This window comes from Scomber japonicus, chromosome 1, assembly GCF_027409825.1.
Source record: "Scomber japonicus isolate fScoJap1 chromosome 1, fScoJap1.pri, whole genome shotgun sequence".
Classification (NCBI taxonomy): domain Eukaryota; kingdom Metazoa; phylum Chordata; class Actinopteri; order Scombriformes; family Scombridae; genus Scomber; species Scomber japonicus.
Genome location: NC_070578.1, coordinates 11,008,155 through 11,028,576, shown reverse-complemented (window position 1 = coordinate 11,028,576; position 20,422 = coordinate 11,008,155). Strand labels below are relative to the sequence as shown.

Below are 20,422 nucleotides of genomic sequence, written 5' to 3'. Positions count from 1 at the left end.
CAATTTGATTCTTCCCCCTCAGCCTTCACTTCTGGCTCTGCTACAATGGGAACGCTAACTAGAAGACTAACTGTGGTTCGTAACCGCAAATAGAAACCAAGTGCTGGTGTTTTGGATAGTAATCACTCAGCTTTTGACTCTCCACAACATAGCATTTCATGAAATCAATAGCAACATGTGTCAACCCAAAATGGGAATACAGACAAAATGAGATTATTTACAGTAATGAGGAAGAGATGAGCTGAGGACAAGACAAGTGGTGGCTGTAGTTCCATCAAATTTACAAGCTGCTTTCACTGAAATAGACAGAAGCAAACAATGACATCAACAAGTATACCCACATAATATTGTAAAATTGTTGGTAAATAGCAAGACCGCAGGACTAAAAGTCACAAAGTGGACATCCTCATTCTGCAACAGGATATCTTACAAGCTGCAAGCTCATGAGCACTTGTAGCCAAGCAGAGAAAAGAGACGTAGGCCTGAGTGGGGGAGACCTTTGATCCCGACAGTAAAAAGAGGCCTCATCCACACCACAAACTGCCCTCACAGCTCAGGGCGAAGGCCACAGCGTCTTCGTAAAAGCCCCGTGCTTGTAAAACACACAGAAATAGCACTGAGTGTGGTGAATCTACAGCCATTAAAACGCATTGGGTTTCTCCTGACATCACTGGTCTGATTTGGATGGACTGTTTTGGGAACAGAATGACTGAAGACTCCACTGAGGATTAACATTGCGAGGTAATGGGTTTGATTCCCGCTGGGGCCTGCCTAGGCTAGTGCTTAAGTGCTTTTGATTAAAACATCCACCAGAGACATAGAATGATGGCTTTCAATATGTTATTCGTGTAGTTAACCCTAGTGTCAAAGTACTGTATCTACACGGACAGTTAGACGAGCACTGGTACTTTGACAGGAGCAGCTCTAACTCTGGCTCTGTTAAAATAAAATAAAAAATGAATTAACATATAATGGCGAGCCACACTTAACAAAAATACATGAAAGACATCAGATAAAGATAACCCAAAGATATTTATATACATGCCATTCTTATTTAGCAGGTGATGTCAGCTGTCCTGTTGATGGTGATGTTAAGAGGACGGAGGCTTTGAAACTCAAACCCCATCTCATGCATTGGCAGATTCCAACATTTATATAAAACTGATCGTAATGTAGTCAAAGAGTCATATAAAACTGGCAAAGACATCGACAACAAGACCCCGCCACTTCACAGGCTTTCATTAACGACCTCAGGCACCTCACACACTCGCCTCATTAATCATCAGCACACAGGTGAACTACAACTAGTTGAGCTGAGCTGCAGGCGGCGACGGGCTAATTCAAGCTCGCGGTTCATCCCTAATAGAGTTCCAAGTACATCTTTATAGTCCCAGGACAGGCCTGGCTCAACGAGTCTTCCACTGGGAGGGAAATCTAATCCCACAAGCAGCCCGCGAATGCGCTGTGGAAAAATAAACAGCTCAGAGAGCAAGGAGAGCCACAGTGAAAACAGCCATACTGTAAATACTTCCACTCAGTAGATGGACCACAGGATCATGGGGCCACTCTGACAGTCCAAGTTATGGAGTGCCACTTACCAGTGCTACTTACAACCACTAGAAACTGGTTGGAGATGTGTACTTGCATCTTCATCCGTGGATTTAGACATCTTAATCAGAGCTAAAGGATTTCTTTTGATGACAAGCATGCATTGGCATACTGACCATTTACTGCGAAGAGAGAGAGAGCCCAAAACAAACTTACACATAGTGCAATGCAACTTTTACAGGCAGAGTGCCTGGATCAATGGGAATCCCCACTTTCCCCCAGGTTCCTCCAGGGCCCATCAGAAGTGAAGCGGGTCCTACCTGTGACCGCGGCTTCCCCTGCACACGCATGTGGAGGCAGACGAGCAGCAGCAGAGCCAGTCCTGACAGCATTCTCTCATGTGGCCACAGAAATGTTAGACCAGTCACTCAGGCTTCCACACGGGTCCAGTGGCTGCTCCTGTCAGCCTCTTCCTCGCCTCTGTAGCTCTGAGAATGCCAGAGAAACCCCTCTCACTACAGAGCTGATCTCTAAGAGCTCCCCTTGTAAACTGAGCTGGGGGAGGTGGGGGGTGGACCAGGGCTTTTTTAGAGGAGGGAGAGTAAGAGGTAGAAAATGAATAAGAGGGAGAGAGAGGGGCGGGAGAGGGAAAGGAGGCAGAGAGGAGAGTGTGGCAGCCACTGCTGACAGTAAATTGGAAGTCAGAGAGGAAGTTTTGGGGAATATTTTCAATGTGACAGAAAAAATAAGAGAGGAAGGAAACTTGCAGGGCTGAAATGTATGTATAAGCAAAACCACTGCGGTTAAAACTGTGTGGAAATAATTGGCAGGTGGGCATGCCATCTTCCAAGGATGTCAACAAAATTAGTTTTGAAAGAGCCTTAACAGAAACGTGGGCGATCACCTTCACGCTTGTACATAATACTTCCCTTAGCAACAAAACTCAGAAAAAGGGTAAAATAATATGGTTGTGTGGTGTCATGAAAATTCGGAAATTATAGAGCCCAATATAAAAAAATGTTTTTATGTTGTTTCTGCACAGTCTCAATATACAGAAAACAATAACTTAACAATAAGATACTTTTACTTTTTTTCTTCCATGAGCCCCCTAAAGTACTTAATTACAAGCCACGTTGCATTGCCGGAGGCACGGCTGCTGCAGCCAAAAAGACCCGACCATCATATGGTTTTCCTATTGCACCACCATTGTTTCCACGACATTAAACCCTAATTCACCAGGACACACTGAGGTAAGTACACTTTTCATCCTCATATCTGACAGTTGGTTTTCTCATAACATTATATCGACAGTCCGAGCGCAGTGGGGACATTGTGGCTAGACCTGTTTCTGCACAAAGAGACTTGTGCAAGCATGGGGCTAGAATATGCATGAGTTAAATGAAAACTTTACTGTTTTGAAGTGGCACGTAGAGACCACAACAGGCTGCAGGAAAGCCTACTGTATGTACTGAAAGGCTGCGTCTCAGATGGGCCGAGAACCAGAACACACATGGTGGGGGTATGGGGAGGGGGGAGGGAAATGGACTGACATGATACAATAGGAAAAAAGAAGGAAGCAATAAAACTGCTCAAGGTCCTCTTGCAACCAATCAACATGTGCCTTGACTTTTACAAACTTAGCGTGTGAAAAGTAATTTAAAGCATACATTGTATTTTTTAGTAGATCTCAACTAAATAACACTTCATGTTATAGAGGTGTGTGAGACTTTATTCACTCTTATTAAATTGAGCAATAATAAAAACATGGCTACTTACTTTTCCTAAAAATGACTGTATTCATCTAGTATGACACATTCAAATTTATACATTGATTTAAAATGAGGTTTGGAAGGTATTCTAACAATTTGGACTGTGTAGCTTGCTCATAACTTCTCCAATTTGAAAAAAACGGTAAGCATATTGCAATGATCTCTTTTTGACATTGATTCATTATTTTGTGGTTGTGCAAGCACTTATGTATATTTGCCTTTTACTGATGTTAATGGCAGAATGCATGAAATTGTTAAAGGTGGAACGGATTTGATATCAAGAAGGACATAAATGGGGTTAGGGTTAGGGTTAGTGTCCCTACTAAACACGTAAAAATATACTGAATCATTAGATACAGGTTTCCTATGACAGCAAATTTGCAATGTTTTAAAAACCATGCTCACAATAAAATTAACAGCTACTATAATAATATCTGTATGCACTCACACCTGTAACACATTTGCCTGGTAGCATGTTGGCACCATACTCAATAAATCACACCCTTCTCCCATTATATTATATTTTCCAATATGATATAAAGCACTTTTCAAGGAGCAAGCAAAGGCACTGAGTGCACTAGAGTGGAAAGAAACAAGTATCTGCACACCTGCAACTGGCTCAGCTTTTGCTGGAACAGTGTGAGCTGCGACGTACACACACACACACAAATCTTCCTGGCCTAGTTCATCCTGCCAGTAGCATGTGTCTTTCTCCAAAACAAAACAGCACTGCACTGAATTTCATGAATGGCTCTCTGAATCATAGTTAAATCCTTTCCACATCACGGACACACAGACACCATGAAGCAGCATGTACAGTGTGCACAGTGAGCAGCTAAATGATAACAATCTGCAGCAGTGAACACATCACAGCTGCAGACATGTAGGAGGGAAACAGCTCTTTTCAGCAGCTCATCCGTCACGATAAACGTACAGGCATCGTCTCCTGCTACCCTGATCCGCCTCTGATCTGGACAGATCTCATTATGGCGGCATAGCGCCCAGAGGTCGGGTGAGGCCAGACTTACTCTCCAGTACACCCTGGGGTCTTTGTTTCCTTCAACAAGTGGGTCAGCCCTTAAGCAACCTTGGCTCCAGCCGGCTGATTCCTACAGTCTCCAACCCACACACGTCAGAGTCATGCTCTACAGCAGGTGGGCTCGACATGACTGTACACTGTCAGGGTCTGGCAGACATACGCTCATACAATAGCAGTATTCAACTCCTGTTCTAATTCTCTGTCATGTTTCCAGCCTCTCTTGGCATTTGCTGTTTGGTGGACATTTTAATATGAAGCTCATTAGCAGAACTCCAACCATTTTTAGCAGGTGTGGCCTCAGTGGGAAACAATCTACCTGGCAGCCGGAACGCCTCTGTCATTAAGCCACCTTACATCATGATCCATACATTCTCTCACTCAGGGCTTAAAAATAAATTGCAGGAGGATTTTTATCTCCCTCTTCCAAATGGTCTACACTTTTAATCTGTAGAAAAGGCAGAAAGGAGGAAGAAAGAAAACACATGATTTTTGTGCATCTGGGATACATATTAGTCAGCAAGGCCAAGCATGTAGGTCCCATGATTGTTTCCTTCGAGCAATGTATTTGACTGAGGACGACAGGAGCGAAAGTGGAGGAGGGCAGGTTGATGTATATAGCAGGTCGAGAGGGGATTTGGTCTGGGAAGGGCAAGGTGTGGCTGAGGAAAGCTGCTGTTTCTATTTGTCTACTTCATTCAAAAGACCAGCTGACAGTGGATGACAGACTGATCCTGCAGAGGAGATATAAAATAGTCACGGTACATGAGAAGTCTCCTACCATGTGCCATCCTGATCCAAGAACACAGCTATTACATGTCAGTGGATTTCCACCATTCATTAATATCAAACAGTAGTTCCCCATTCCTGCCTGTAGTCTTTGGATAAACATCATGGCTATCTATTGCACATACAGCACTGTGACTTCTCTATCAGCAGTGAAGCCTGAATTGAACACTTAGCTTAGCAAATAGCAGCCAGTCTGACCATCTGTGGGAAATAAGAGAGGCTCTGATTGGAATAAGAAAAACATGTATTTATTTTTAATCCTATAGTGATTAAATAGCTTTAATTGACATTTAAAACTAAGAGAAGAAAGGGGGAAAAAGGCATACAATAAATTAAATTACAATATATTTCTTCAGCACTTTCCAGTAGAGAACTGGGAAACATCATTCGTGAAACAAATGTGTCACTGATTTAGTTTTGGACTTCCGTAAAGCTGTGGCTTGCCAGAAACAGATTTAAACAAAAATGGTCAAAATCAAGACAGCAAAGGCTGGAATATCCTTCCCACAATGCAGTTTATGTATTATGTTAGACCCTGTCTGTTTATAACAAAGGCTTTGTATTATAAATTTGTATTCTCTAAAATGAAAAATGATGACATCACTTCTGTCAGACATTAAAAAAGGCTCCCTGCTGAGCCACAAAAACAAAATACAACTGTGTTCAGAAGACTGGTGCTCCCCCAGTTGAGTAAACTGACCTTTATATGTGGAGTGCAGCTATAATTTTGCACATATGTAGTATTACTCACAGAACAATGTCACATCAGTGGGGTAAGAAGAAAGCATGTAGATGTGATTTTCTGTTCATAGCCTGTGACACATTGCGACTTTTTAAAGTTGTTGGATGGAGCTGGGGTTTTGGGATTCAAGCCTGAAGTGGCAACGAATCCAAAGCACATAGTTGTATCTTTCATAGTGTCATTGTCTTTCATCTTAAAATATGATTTCAACCTTGATGGGATAAAGGTCCTGAACAGTGACGACCTCTGTGTTCATTGTGTAGAGGCTACAGGCTGTTCCTTACTTAACAATCTTGACCTCATCCAGTGGCATTTTAACTGCGACTGACTGACAAGACAAGGGACAAACAGACAAGATAAGTTCTGTTAACTCTTTTATGTCTGTGTTTAGTGTCTTTATACATCTGCTGGAGGTCTTTTGTTAATAAAGCTGTTAGACGCCATCAGATAAGAGTTTAATTTACAAAGTGGTTTGACCCTGAACAGCAGGAATCCTATAGCACAAACACTCTCACTTAGTCACAGATTCACACACGGACAAGCACACACATTTATAAAATTGATTTTGCTCATAAACACAGATATGTTCTCACAAACATTCTCAAACACCTATAATTCTAAACACACATGTGACATACGCACACACTCACACTTCCGTTTCTTATCTTATTCTCAAATGACCCTAAATTCCAGGCGCCCAGCAAGCGCTGGCCACACATTGAGCCCCACAGATCTCTGACATTCCAAACAAACCGATGAGGCATAAAATGTGCTCAACTGTCTCTTCAATTGACAGCCACCCAGATAGCAGCCAATCACTGTCAACAGCCGTCTGGCTGAGGAAGACCTGTGTGATCGCCGAGTGCTAAAAATACAGCCTCGTATCCATATAGTATACCCCCATAAATCTGTCTCAGAGACCGGACTGGGATCCTCTGCTCTCTGCCCTTGAAACACACTCCAATGCAGAGCTCGACCTGTCGTATGTCAGCTACCTAGCTCGCTAACCATCAGCTGTCCTGAAATCGCATCATCCATCCATCTAGAAAATTTCAGTCTCCCTGAGACTCCCAGTCTAGTCCACACAAAACTACAAAACTACTGCTGAGAAATGGTGCTTTCTTTCCAATCTCCTGCATGACCACACGTTAGGCCAACCAGATCACTGTGACGATAGAGCTCTGTTAATCATGATCATGATATCATGAGTCAACATGCTGTGAAGGGAAATACTTATGATTGTGACATAGTAGGGCTGAAGAGTGCCACACCGGAAAAATGGAAAAAAAACACCAGCAGTCAATTTCTAACAAGATGATGTACGGTGTAGAGGAAACAAAACAAAACTCTAATAACTAGAAATGACCCACTATAACTACAATCTAACTAAATTCAAAGATTAATATTACAAATATTCAAAAATATTTACACACCACCATCAATTTGTTATTTTCCTTTTTTGCTGTACTTTTTCTAGTGGAGGTATTTTTACATTTTTAAACCAAGAAGAAGAATAAACAGGAAAGGTGCAAGGATCTGATTGCAGAAATACTTTCCTCATTTCTGCTGACACCAATATTTGAAGCCACTGGCGCAGCTGTTGTTGTGCTGAACTGCCAGAATACAATCAGGAAATGGAAATCCAACACAGTTGAACACTTACTCTTCCCTTGGTCTCATCGTCCCATGTGATACAACGCAAAGATTACTTGGAAAATGTATGAGAAACGCCAGAGTGTAGAAATGAATACCCCTCATAGAAAAATGTATTTATACTTGTTCACTATTTTTGCATATGGGCAAACTATTTTTACAGTAAAGCAAGGAATGTCTGAGGAAAAATTCAACAAAAAATAAGTATTATTCAGACCCTGGCAATTAACAGGCCAAATGCGAAATACAGGATATGAACAGAGGAACCACCAGTGTGTTGGAAACCCATCATATGCAGACACTTTGCTTTCTCACAGCTTGAACGAGGCCCCCACTCAGACGGTTAAACACCCTGCCTGTCCCCTGAAGAAAGCTTTTATGAGCTGTAGCAGAACCCAGCAGAGGTGTGGAGGTGGAGAATGGCCCCCACATCCAGTGTGCTCAAGCCTACCGGAGTTACACAGGTCGTCCGGAGCCAGCAAGGGCCGATGTGGGCCAGTGAAAGCTAGTAGGGGGATAACAGGGACCATCAACATCCAGGAAGTTGAGTCCAAACTAAGACATCAATCTGTCATCTCCTTCAAATCTTAACATCACAGCTACCATTTGTTTTAACTGTCCTCCAACTGGAAATCTCATATTCGAGTCCTCTTGACAGCGAGTCAAGAGCTAGCAGCTTAACAAGTGTCATTAGGCAGGATACTGTATCTCTGTAGCTTCAGGGCTGCTGCTCTACAGCTGAACCTGAACTCTGACCTCCCTGGAGATGGGAGCAAGAGAAAATCACAGGGATTAACTGAGTATCGCCAAAAAAAAAAGTTGATATTTTTGTTCATTTATGCTTTGTTTTCTTAACATTACAGACAAAGCCACCGTAACGCTCCACTTTAAAATAAGCACTAGCTAAACCAACATATTGCACACTTGTAGTCTAAGAAGAACAGCTTGCACTAGAATGTTTCAAAAAAAGTGCCTTTTGTAAGTGAGTTTGTATGTTTGCAGACAAACTGTTAAAGTGTAGGTTTGACAATTTAACACGAGTTTACAGTCATGCTAGGAGCTCTGTGAGATTGCACAGTGGTGTTTGGAGCTAAATGCTAACACCAGCATGCTAATGAGTCCACTATGGCAAAATGCTTACGTTTAGCAGGTACAATAGTTACTGCGTTCAACATCTCAGTTTAGCATGTGCATGCTCACATCTGCTAATTAGTAATAAATAGGAAGTACACCTGAGGCTAATAGGAGTATCATTCATTTCAGAAATGGACTAGGCAAATAAAATGTTTGAGTTAACTGGGTCAGAGGAACACCGGAGCCACTACAGTCTATCCTGAGGAGAACATGAAATATCTGGTAGTTGTTGAGTCATTTAACTCAAAGCCACAAATGTGAACCTCGTTGCACTAGACGAGACCTTAAGGGATAGAAGTCCGTAGCATTCATCATTTGGGAACCATGAATGTCTCTACAACATTTTATGGTAATCCATTCAATAGCTGTTGAGATATTTAAAAGTGGTGGACAAACCTTCATCATATGACCATGGCTCTAAAAAAGTAATAAGTTCAGAAGAATTACACAATATAAATTATAATCTGCAGACTGATATTACAAGTGCTAATTGTAAACAAAGTGTCTTTCCGGCTCTGCTGACATGAATCCATAACCATCTGCAGTGGGTAATGGTGGGGAACACACTGAGCGTGCAGCTGTGGCTTGTCGTGACAGAGATGGGATTGAGGTATCTCAAGTCTGTGCCAGGCAGGCTGTATATCAGAGCACTCATCCCCCTTTTAACAAGTCTGCCTGTCCACCACAGCAGGGAATGCATAAAACAGATGCAGCTGTCAGACAGGAGAGAAGTGAGGAGTGGCCTGGCTGTTGTTTGATGAGTTTGAGCCTGAGCTACACTCTGGGTGCTGGGAAATGTGCCAGTCAGGGTGGAAGACTGTGGCTGTGAGTGAGTTGGAGGTAGCCGCATTTTATCTGTCATCTTTATTTGGAGAGAGAAAAACATCACAATGCATGCTGAAATCTATCTGTTCAGCATTGCATTTGTTATCAGCAAGCAATTACTTCCAGTAAAACCCAAATTCAAACATTTTAGAGGCTAACTTCTGCACATTTTTAATCTGAAAAGATCAACAAGACTGCAGCTTCATCTACTTTCATAACTGTTTTTTCTATTATTTCATCATCATCTCCTACCTAGCTGTGCAGAGCAATAGGAAGTTGTGTCAACAAACTACTGTGTCTAGAATAGGCCAGTCTGGATGGATATTTATCCTCAGCTGGGCCCACTACCGCCAGCAGAGAAGTGTGTGGTCAGTGATCGCCCTTTAAAAATACACACACCCTTCTCAAATGCACTTCCTTGGTATAAAGGGAGAGAAGTCGCAGCTGAATGGAATTCCCACCATAAAGGGACCTTTCTTTCACTGTTCATGTGAAATGAGTGACCGCATTCAAGGGGGTTTCAGTCACTCAAAGCTGGCTTTCTCAACATGATTGTGTACACATCCATACAAAATGTTGAAGTGTTTGCACTTCTAAAAGTTATTTTCTTAGTTCTTAGTTTACATGCAACAAGTGGCATAATGCAGATATTATAATTAAGTAGTGACACTGTAGTTGTTTTAACCTGGAGTCCAGTTGGATATAAATATATTTTTGAGGCACATTAAATCTTTGTATGGTTTATCGTATTATATGTTGGTGTCAGATGGATGGGTATTTCCACAATTAGTTCCACAATGGTTTCATTAAGAAAGCAAAGAGTCTGAAACTCCATTCATTGGAGTTTTTAGTATTTTAAATGATCTGTCCAATAGTGCAAACATCAACAAAATTACTCCAAAGTATCTAATGTTCTTAACAATCCTGAGGTGAGAGAGAGACAGAAAGAGGTTTGGTTTGTTCTCATTTTAGCATTTTTTAAAAGGTAATGCATTGGCTGTATGTCCAAACCCATTCACTCATTTCATCTAATGTGTGCTGAGCCACCCCAATTAGGAGTTTAGTACTACTCAGCAGTTAGGAAGGAGACTCTCACATCAGATAAAGGACAAATCATGAAGGAAAGCAATGCCCCCGCAGCAAACACAAAGAGAGCTGAGTGTTTTCTGAACGCTGAGCAACTGCTTGGCTTGTCTGCACTCTCTTACATTCAGGATGAAGACAGTCTGTGAGTAAGCACAGGCACTAAAATGGAACCAGAAAATATTGGCAGGTCATTTCAATGTGCGTGGGCAAACTGAACACACATGGAAAAAACAACGGAGTAACCTTGAAATCTGCCATGTTCTGTTGTGTACTTTCAAAATGCCCAGGGCACTTTACACATGGGGATAGACTCAGACCTATTGATGGACACAGTCCAGGTCACAGTCCACAATAACCTTTGTTTTATTCTGTCCAAATGGCTAGCAACTACATCACCAAACCCATCTCAGAGACTTGGGGACAATCACCCAGGTGTTAAAACACTAGACAATCTCCGTTAGTCAACAATCCAGGCAGGATGAGGATAAGTCCCTCCAATAAGACTAAAGCTAAAGTGCTGCTGAAGAACGAAACTATACGACATGATGAGGACCTCAATTAGTGTTGGTTGTAAAACCTGATAGAGTCGTGTCCCTCTAACCAATTTGAGGTTGTCACTATGTCAGATTCAGAAATATGGAGACCTGCAGTGGCACCAAGGGCCAAAGGTCAAATGGATAGAGCTAGGTTGTTATTCATGTGGCATGAAGGTGTCAGGAAGAAGTATCAGGGACCACACAAACTGTAGGCAGTGTCAGTGTTTCCTCTGTAATCAGCATTGGTGTGTCCCCACTGCTGGCACACATCCTGTATGGCTAAGGCAAAAGTACAGTCCAAATGTTTTCAGTTCATTTTTCATTATTATTTCAAGTTTGCAAGAAACTGAATTGGGTCTGATACAGTATGAAAGCCAAAACTCAAATTACCCCGAGACACCACTGCTGAGTCAAATAACTCACAAAGGAAATACTGAAGAGTTGTGAGCTGCTATTTGTGTGTGTAACATCAATTCAAACTTCCACCTCTGTCAGTCTTCAAAAGTTGTTAATAAAGAAGTCACAATGGTAATGTAGGCCACAGTAAAACTCCAGTAGCATGTCAGTGTGTAGTGCAGGCAAAATTTGCATAAGTTTATTCAGACTATATATCAAACACACCATTTATTCCCTGTACATGACAAAAATAAGTGGGCCTGGTCAAAAACAAACCAAAGCAATGATGTATACTGTATTAAAACATTCACAATATATGGTACATAGTCATCATCAGGGGGATTAAAGTCCCTGGTAGTACATCATTAATACTTCTCAGCACCGTTTGTGAAGTAGGTGCAACTGTATGTGAGATACCAGCTGGTCCAGTTAGAGTAATAGCGCTTTATTTCATAAGACTATAATCAACAAGTGTTGGGTTTATTGCACTTCAGTTTCACATTACATTTTTACCTCTGGTATTTGGGTCTAGAAATTATCCCATAAAAATAGCAAATACACACATAAAACACACACAGTCTTTAGAAAGAAAGTGACTTATGAAAACTCAACGTCTGAAGACCAGAGCTGCACAGGAGGGTAATGACCTAAAACACAATATCCATCTTGGTTTGTCATTATTGTTTTTTAAGGCCAGAAAGGGGGTAAACTACAGCTGGCCTTACCATCAAGAAACAACTGAAAGCCACAATCATATATAATGAATGTGTGAAACATGTTGTAAAACACAATCTGGACTACTCTTGTAAAGTGACCCAGTTGAAAAATTCACTCATGCAGCTTGACTTTCCCAAAGAATTCAGCCAATTCACTCTGCATGCGCCAAGCAAAGCTGTCAAAATACTAATGATATGAATAAAAATTCCAGCACTTGAAACCATGAAACTTTTCAAGTGGACTGTGCTTCACTCCTTCCTCATCCACTGACCTCAACAGCTGGTTAGATGCTGGCCAGAGCTGGAGGACTACAAGGCCACATCTTAACAGTGCACTTTATTCTACTTGCAGCCTGACGAACAACAGCCTAAAGCTCAAAGAGGCTGGCGTGTGATCTGAGAATGTGTTTAAAATGTGATTTACACCGATCAGCCATAACATTAAAACCACCTGCCTAATGTTGTGTAGGCTCCCTTCATTCCACCAAAACACCTGTGACTCGTCATAGACTCCAAAAGATACATACACCCCTTCGTGGTAATACTTAAAGGGGTGCACTTGGTCTGTAACAATATTTTGGTGGACCCAAGGTTTGTCAGAGGGTCATCAATTGTCCTTCCTTGGACTACATTTGGTAGGTACTGACCACTGCATACCAAGAAGACCCCACACGACCTGCTGTGTTGGAGATGCTCTGTCATCACAATTTGGCACTTGTCAAAGTCCCAAATTTGCTCAGGTCCTTTCACTCTCCCTTTAACATTTTTCCTGCTATCAACTCATCAATTTTAAGAACCGACTATTTACGAGCTGCCTTTTATAGCCCACCTCTTGACAGGTGCCATTGTAACAAGATAATTAATGTTATTCACTTTGCCTGTCAGTAGTTTTAATGTTCTGGCTGATAGGTGTATGTTCATATCCAATATGCCCAAACAATTCACATGAAATTACACATTTCTATGAAGTTGTAACTACTTTTTAAAATTCTAATGAGTTATTATATTCATAGCCTATATTTTTAATATATTAAGTGTTTCAATGTAAAAATAATAATCTGAAAACTGATTAAATTTACACCATTTGTGAAAATTGGATCCATCCCTTAGTATAGTATTTTGACAACTTATGAAGTATCATGTTAAGTCAAGCAAACTGCACCAAACCAGCTGACCATCAGCTGATCCAAAACAGGCACCAATGATGACTGACACTTCAAACAATCAGTATGAGCTTCCAACTCCTCGTTCTTCCCCGTGTTTCCTTCCTGCTCCGTGCTGCTGAATGGCTGTGCACTCCCTCTACCGCACCAGCCTCCTTCTGTCACTGTCTTTTTTATTAATACACAATGCATTCAAGAAGTATTCAAATCCCTTCTCTTTTTTCAGATTTTGTTATACTGCAGCCTTATGCTAAAATCATTTGAATCCATTTTCCCTCATCAATCTTCACTCAGTACCCCATAATGACAAAGGGAAAACTGGATGTTAGACATTTTTGAGAATTAATAAAGGAAAAACTGAAATATTTCACTGACATAAGGATTCTAACTCTTTACTCAGTGCTTAGCTGAAGCACCTTTGGCAGCAATTACAGTTTGAATCTTCTTGGGTGTGACACAACAAGCTTTGCACACTTGGATTTGGGGACTGGCCATTATTCTCTGCAGATCCTCTCAAAAATGATAGGATGGTATTGGGCAAGTGATGAGTGATGCCTGGTTTCTTCCAGACATGACACTTGAGGCCAAACAGTTTAATCTTGGTTCCCTTGGACCAGAGAAAGTCCTTTAGGTGCTTTTTTGTAATTCCAAGTGGGCCTTTTTGTGGTTTTCACTGAGGAGAGGCCTCAGTCTGGCCACTCTGCCATAAAGCCTAAATCGGTGGATTGTTGCAATGATGGTTGTCCTTCTGGAAGTTTCTACCATCTCCACACAGGATCTCTGAAGCTCAGCCAGAGTGACTATTGGGTTCTTGGTCACCTCTCTTACCAAGGCCCTTCTCCCCCGATTGCTCAGTTTGGCCGGGAAGAGTCCTGGTTGTTCCAAACGTCTTCCATATAAGAATTATGGGGGCCACTGTGCTCTTGGGAACCTTCAACGCAACAGAAATGTTTTTGTAGCCTTTCCCAGATCTGTCCCTCGACACAATCCTGTCTCTGAGCTCTGCAGGCAGTTCCTTCGATCTCATGACTTGGTTTCAGCTCTGATTTGCATGGTCAGCTTTGAGACTTTATAGACAGGTGTGTTTCCAAATCATGTCCAATTAATTGAATTTACCACAGGTGGCTTCCAATCAAGGTGTAGAAACATCTAAGATGATCAAGAGAAATGGAGGGCACCTGAGCCAAATTTCAAGTGTCATAGCAAAGGCTCTGAATACAATGTGATGTTTCATTTTTACCTAAAATTCTCTTTTTGCTTTGTCATTATGAGGCATTGAGGGGAGATTGATGTGGGAAAAATTAATTTAAATGATTTCAGCATAAGGCCGCAACATAAAGAAATGTGAAAAAAGTGAAGGGGTCTGAATACCTTCTGAATGCACTGTACTTGCAAAAACATCTCTTGCTTTGATCATTATGTATATTCCATATGTTATGGTATGTACAGTATCTGCCGCGTCCTCTTACCTCTGGAGGGCAGAGAAGTACCTGTGGTGCTGACTTCAAGAGTTTATCAATTCCCACAATATTATTTCATTTCAGTGATGAGAGCAGCCCTGATTTGTATAAAATTATCCAGATGTTTTTACATTATCTCTTGGCTTGTAGCTGGGGGGGATCTCCAGTTTGAATGGCTGGACCAGCTGAGAAAATCTCAGTGGGGAGAGTGATGAGAGAAAAATCTCTCTTCCCTGAAAAACTACTAATGTGTTTGAATCCTAAAAGAATCAGTTGAAAAAGTCTGGCACAGGAAAATAAATTCTTAACACTTATCATCTATCAATATTTTCTCACTATTTCTAAATGTATGCAACTGCATGATTTCCACTCATAGATCACAGTTCAGTTCCCATCATTAATTATCATAATTCAACAGTGATAGATCACCATGTCGTGTGTGTTAACAGTGGAAATGTGATCAAGGCCAAAACGAGAGATCAGAGGGCTTTCTATCTTGATTAAATCTTAATGTTGCAAAGACTGTCGCTGGATTACAGTGCATGGGAAATACACAGTGAGGTCAGCATGGCCAACTGGAAACAAGCTCCTACTTCAACATATTTCTCAGAGTTAAACCCTGATCAAAAGAGCGCTAAAGTGAATCCAGCAAGTTGAATACATAGCCAGCCGTACGTTACAGGCCCACACAGCGACTTATGCCTCTCCAACTCTGTACTCACAGGTGTGTTTTCATGGTGTGTATTAAATATGGGGTCAGAAGTACAAATATGTCCTACATTGAGATCCCAGATCTCTTGCTTTGGCCCAAGGGGATAAAAACTTCCTCCTGACCTCCACTTCACTCCTCCACATCACATAGGAAAACTTACTGTGATACTGTGCTGCCCTCTCCTGGTCACAGCTGTGAACACGTCAGGTGTGCCGCCTGAGGTGTACAATATGGTCATACTAAAAATGTACCAAAATACCAAATTCTTTTACACCAATTAAATATGTACTTTACAATAGTTCACAGTGATCCACACACTCAGTTCTGGTTCAGGTTGGATTAGAATTTGGTCAGAGTTTACTTAGTGTGTACAGATATACCAAAAACAGAAGTTACACTTTTTCATAGAATATCTATATATAATGTATATTTACAGCAAAACATGTGGCTGTATTATTTTCAGGTGTACATTCATTGTCACAAATACCATACTTTTGGTATGGACAGCAATAGCCTAAAGGAAGCAAAGAGGTTACCTTATAAATGAAAGGCTAGTGGGTCAAATCCCAAAATGAATTAAGCATGTACATTAAAAAGTGCTCAGCAGCTAACAGCTTTAGTAAAGCTCTGTAAAGGAAGTTAATGGTGGAAAACTAGACCTATGGTGGAAAAGCTCTTACAATAAACACACAGAATGGCATTAACATGAAGCATGATGAAAGAAAACCATTTCCTGGATATTTTATTTTTCTGAAAATTAAAAAAATTAAGCCTACCGTACACTTTCCCACCACACAGAGAGAGGTATCGTTCTGTCCGCAGGGCGTCCCATCGATCACCTTTTCTGACTGTCGCACGTAGAACCTGAAGCCTACGGCCCGGCAGTTGAGTTCACAGTGCTGATCTTCACTAACTAGAAGGAGATTGAGAACACTGTGAGAAGTATCCAGAAACTTAACATATTATTGACACATATAACATTGTAGTTTTACACAGAGGCAAAACATAGTACTACAACAGCACAATGAAAGACATATGATGAACACTACATAATACAACTTAATCTACATCTTAAGATGTAGTGTCTGAGCAACTGTATAAATTGATCTACAATTGTATAAATTGATAAATCTCATTAAATGTAACTTCACATAAACAAGCAATATTTAGTAATGTGAACGATGGGGAATAGCTAAATTTGTAGAGCCTAGTCAAAGGAGAACTGTATATGTGGAAAGGCCTGTTTTGTAGCAGAAGAATACCGAAGCATTGGCCCTAAAATATGTAATTTATGGAGTATAATGATTTCAAACATTGTGGCAGTAATGAAAAGTTCAGAGGCCAGTGCAATAACTACACCATGCAGGGCACAGGGCAATATTATGACTTATTATAACCAACATAATCAATACACAAAGCAGCTAGTATCTTAGCCCAACAAAATGCTAAAAAGCATTTGAGTAGTTGAAAAATAGCATTTTCTCCATTGAGACAAGACTACTGCTTTAAAACTGGCAACTTAACAATAACTTTGAAATAATGTAAGTCTGTTTAACTACCCAAAAGTTACTTAAAGTTACAGTTTCAGCAATGAGAAATGTATTAAATACTAGCACAACATTTGGATAAAACAATCTCATGCTAAAATCAATTTGAAACCAGCTCTTTCATTTTGACAGGTTTCATTTTGTGCCACAAAGTCGACAGTAAGCGATCAAAAAAGATCTTGATCCCTGTTCTTTCCATTTTGTTCAAGTGCTTTATTAATTTGATATACTGTGAGCCCAAAAGCCAGACATTTCTTAAACAGATGTACAAGTGCACGATTAAGCCCTGTTCAAGACGAGTGTCGAGTAATCCACTTTCAACCTTGTACATTTACCAGAGGTTATTTAATCTTTAAGTCTGCATAACCCGCCAGTCATGGGTGCAGCGCAAAGACGACATCTCAGATACACATCTGTTTGACAGGATATTAATTTGGAGCCTGTTGTTTCCATTAGTGTTCTCAGAGAGAACACCTCCAGAAACAGCATTTCGGGAGGTGTTTTGACTGTTGCCAGGATACTTAAGGTGTGGGAGGTCAATGGGTTTTGTATGAATGAACATTAATCAGGGAGACTAGAGACAAGGGACATACTGCAGAACTGACATCACACCATTACTTAGATTATATAGGTCATAGGTCAGACGTGACAGTGAAAACGTGATTAATTGTGAAATGGCATGACTTTAAGACCTTAAGGTTAAGATCCAGACAGACACTATTTTCACTCATATATTATAATCGGTTACTGTTTTCATTCATTCTTTGAGTCTCTTTAATTCATGTTTGATTTTTATCATTTTATAATGTATATACAGATAGAATTACTGTGCTAGAATTTAGAATTTTTTTTGTATGAATTGTGTATGTCTTACCCTCATTGAAAGGCTCCCACTCGTACAGTCTGCCCATGAAAGGCTGGTTGTTGTATGAAGAACACTGAACAGCCCTGATGTGTCTGCTGAATGGAGGACAGGCCTGAGGATGGATCAGACACACACACACACACACACACACACACACACACACACACACACACAAACGCACACGCACACACACGCACACACAAACATTTATTTTCCATGAAGGCACAGAGTAGAACAGGTAAATCTTTTTGTGACTGCAGCGAGCCCACATTTTTCATTGTCATGCTCTGTAGCAGTTGATTGACTGCTGGAGTCAGCCTCTTCTGTTTTAACTGTTTTAACCTCGTGCTTATAGCTCATGCACTTTCGCCAGAAGTAGTAAGATTCCAGCATTTCTGAAAGCTCCCCAGTGAAACTCAACCTTCCTGACATCTCTCTGTACCTCCTTTGTCTAAACAAGCCCCTGCTCTGCTTTACTTTGCTTGAACGCCTGCGTCATTGCACACCAGAGACAATATACAGAAGAAGACAGTTTGAATTTATTTTAATGCACAGGATAGATTCCATAGCCTTGGCACAGATAAGCAAAGCCCATCCTCACCCTCGCACATTATAGCTGGAGTTTAACTCCTGAGGTTAGTAAAGCTAATAGCTTTACTGATATTTTTGTTCTGAAGCTACCAGTGGACAATATTTAATATCAATATTCAACAGCTGTGACTTCTGAGAAATATTAAATCTAAAATAATTCAAAAGTGTTAGGGTTAACCCTAAACCTAACCCTGCTGTTTCCACCAGATTTTTATTCTCATCACGGTTGGAAAGCCTGAACTTGAAGACAGTAATGGAGGACAATAATCCTCTGCCGAAATAGTCAGCTTTCTTCCTAAGCTTTACAAATGGCCACACATGAAGTTGAGTCCATCACACTATAATAAACAACACACACTGTTTATGTTCAAGTTCTATATTGTCCTCCAAAACTAATATTTTAACATCACAAAGTTAAGGTTTCCTATTCAACTCATATCTGATTTTTAGTCTTGATGACGTAAGGTTATCCAGAGTCCACTATAGAGTATCTCAGTATCTCACACTCAGTGGTGAGCATATATAATATTTGTTAATACATATTCAAACAGTTTAAAGTGTCTGAAAGGAGTAATCTTTTCCAGATTTAAATCTAATAATTTTGCAACATGTTGGTTCACCAACTGATCAACAAAGATGATAAAGGAAACGGTGAGAAATCAGAGCAATAAGCAAAATCACAGACGTATGTGGACATCATAAAATGCTTTAACAGCTGATCTCCAGCCAGCAAGCTGAGAGTAACAAGAAGTGCATACATTACTGTTGCAGACTTGGTAGTGAGCCTGCTCTCCTGTACAGTGGGAAGTGGGCAGGGGGTTGTATGGTCTCTCTTGGTGCTGCTGAGGTCCAGAGGTCTGGCCACCTGATGGTACCTCCTGCTGTACCTCAGTCTGGTGGGCTGAGCCAGGCTGGTAGAGGGGGGCCCAGATTTGGTTATTTATGGGCTGCATGTAGGGTCGGCTGTAGTGGCGGAGGTTGTTGGAGGGATCCAGGTTGTTTGACCTGTGGCCACCGTGGCCTCCAGCAGTGAGTTGATGGGCATCTGCCGCAGCAGAGCGTCTCTGTCTGTGGGGGCGAGTCATCCCAGAGCTCTGGTCCGCCTCCGTCTGCAACGGAGCAACATAAGGTGCTCTCCCATAGCCGTACCTCCCTGGACTGATGTGACTGACCCTCCTCAAGACACAAACATAAGGAGATCAACATTTGAAGTAAAGATGGTGTACTAGTTATCACCTCCATCTCTGGACCCACACATACAGTACCAGTCAAAAGTCTGGACACATTTTCCTATTTACTTGGATGAGAAAGTGTGTCCAAACCTTTGACTGGTACTATATGTCTACTTGTTTGAAATGAGTCCAGCTACAGCATGTCTCAACTGCTCATTTTTACAACCTACGCTTCAAAAACCACGATTTAACAACAAAGGTCATCCGGAACATTTGGATTAATTTCTTCTTTTATTGTGTATGTTTTAGCTAAATGTTGTCTTTCATTAAGGAATCCATTAAGGCACTCCAACTGAAACTAGGACTTCTGAGAAGCACTAGTAGCAGACTTCTGGGAGCTTTTGTCGTTATTTGGCTCCTCTTGATTCCAACTCAAACAACCCCCCATTACTCAGCTGTCAGCACTATTTGTTTAAAGGCAAGCACAACAGGAAGAAGGTCACAAAGCTGCCAAGCACAAGCCGAGCCTTTGACTTCATCCATAAAAGACTGTCTTTCCTCTGGTGGGCAGTCGGATGGCCCACGGTGATGGCTCCAAAGAGTAACTTTTAGACCAGGCCGCTCAGCATGCAGCACAGATGTACAGGCTCTTTAAAGACGTCCAGATCTCAACAAAGATGAG

The 20,422-nt window shown here is 41.1% G+C and overlaps 1 protein-coding gene across 1 annotated transcript in view; it reads right to left on the bottom strand.

The window, feature by feature from the left end:
• Positions 1-20,422, bottom strand: part of LOC128358754 (thrombospondin type-1 domain-containing protein 4-like) — a 38,070-nt gene that overhangs the window by 15,038 nt on the left and 2,610 nt on the right. Inside the window, exons 4-6 of the mRNA XM_053319139.1 lie at positions 19,327-19,744; positions 17,987-18,089; positions 16,342-16,478 (exon numbers count right to left, since the gene is read on the bottom strand). Of these exons, the coding sequence (XP_053175114.1) occupies positions 16,342-16,478; positions 17,987-18,089; positions 19,327-19,744 (658 nt within the window). The remainder of the gene's footprint in view (positions 1-16,341; positions 16,479-17,986; positions 18,090-19,326; positions 19,745-20,422) is intronic.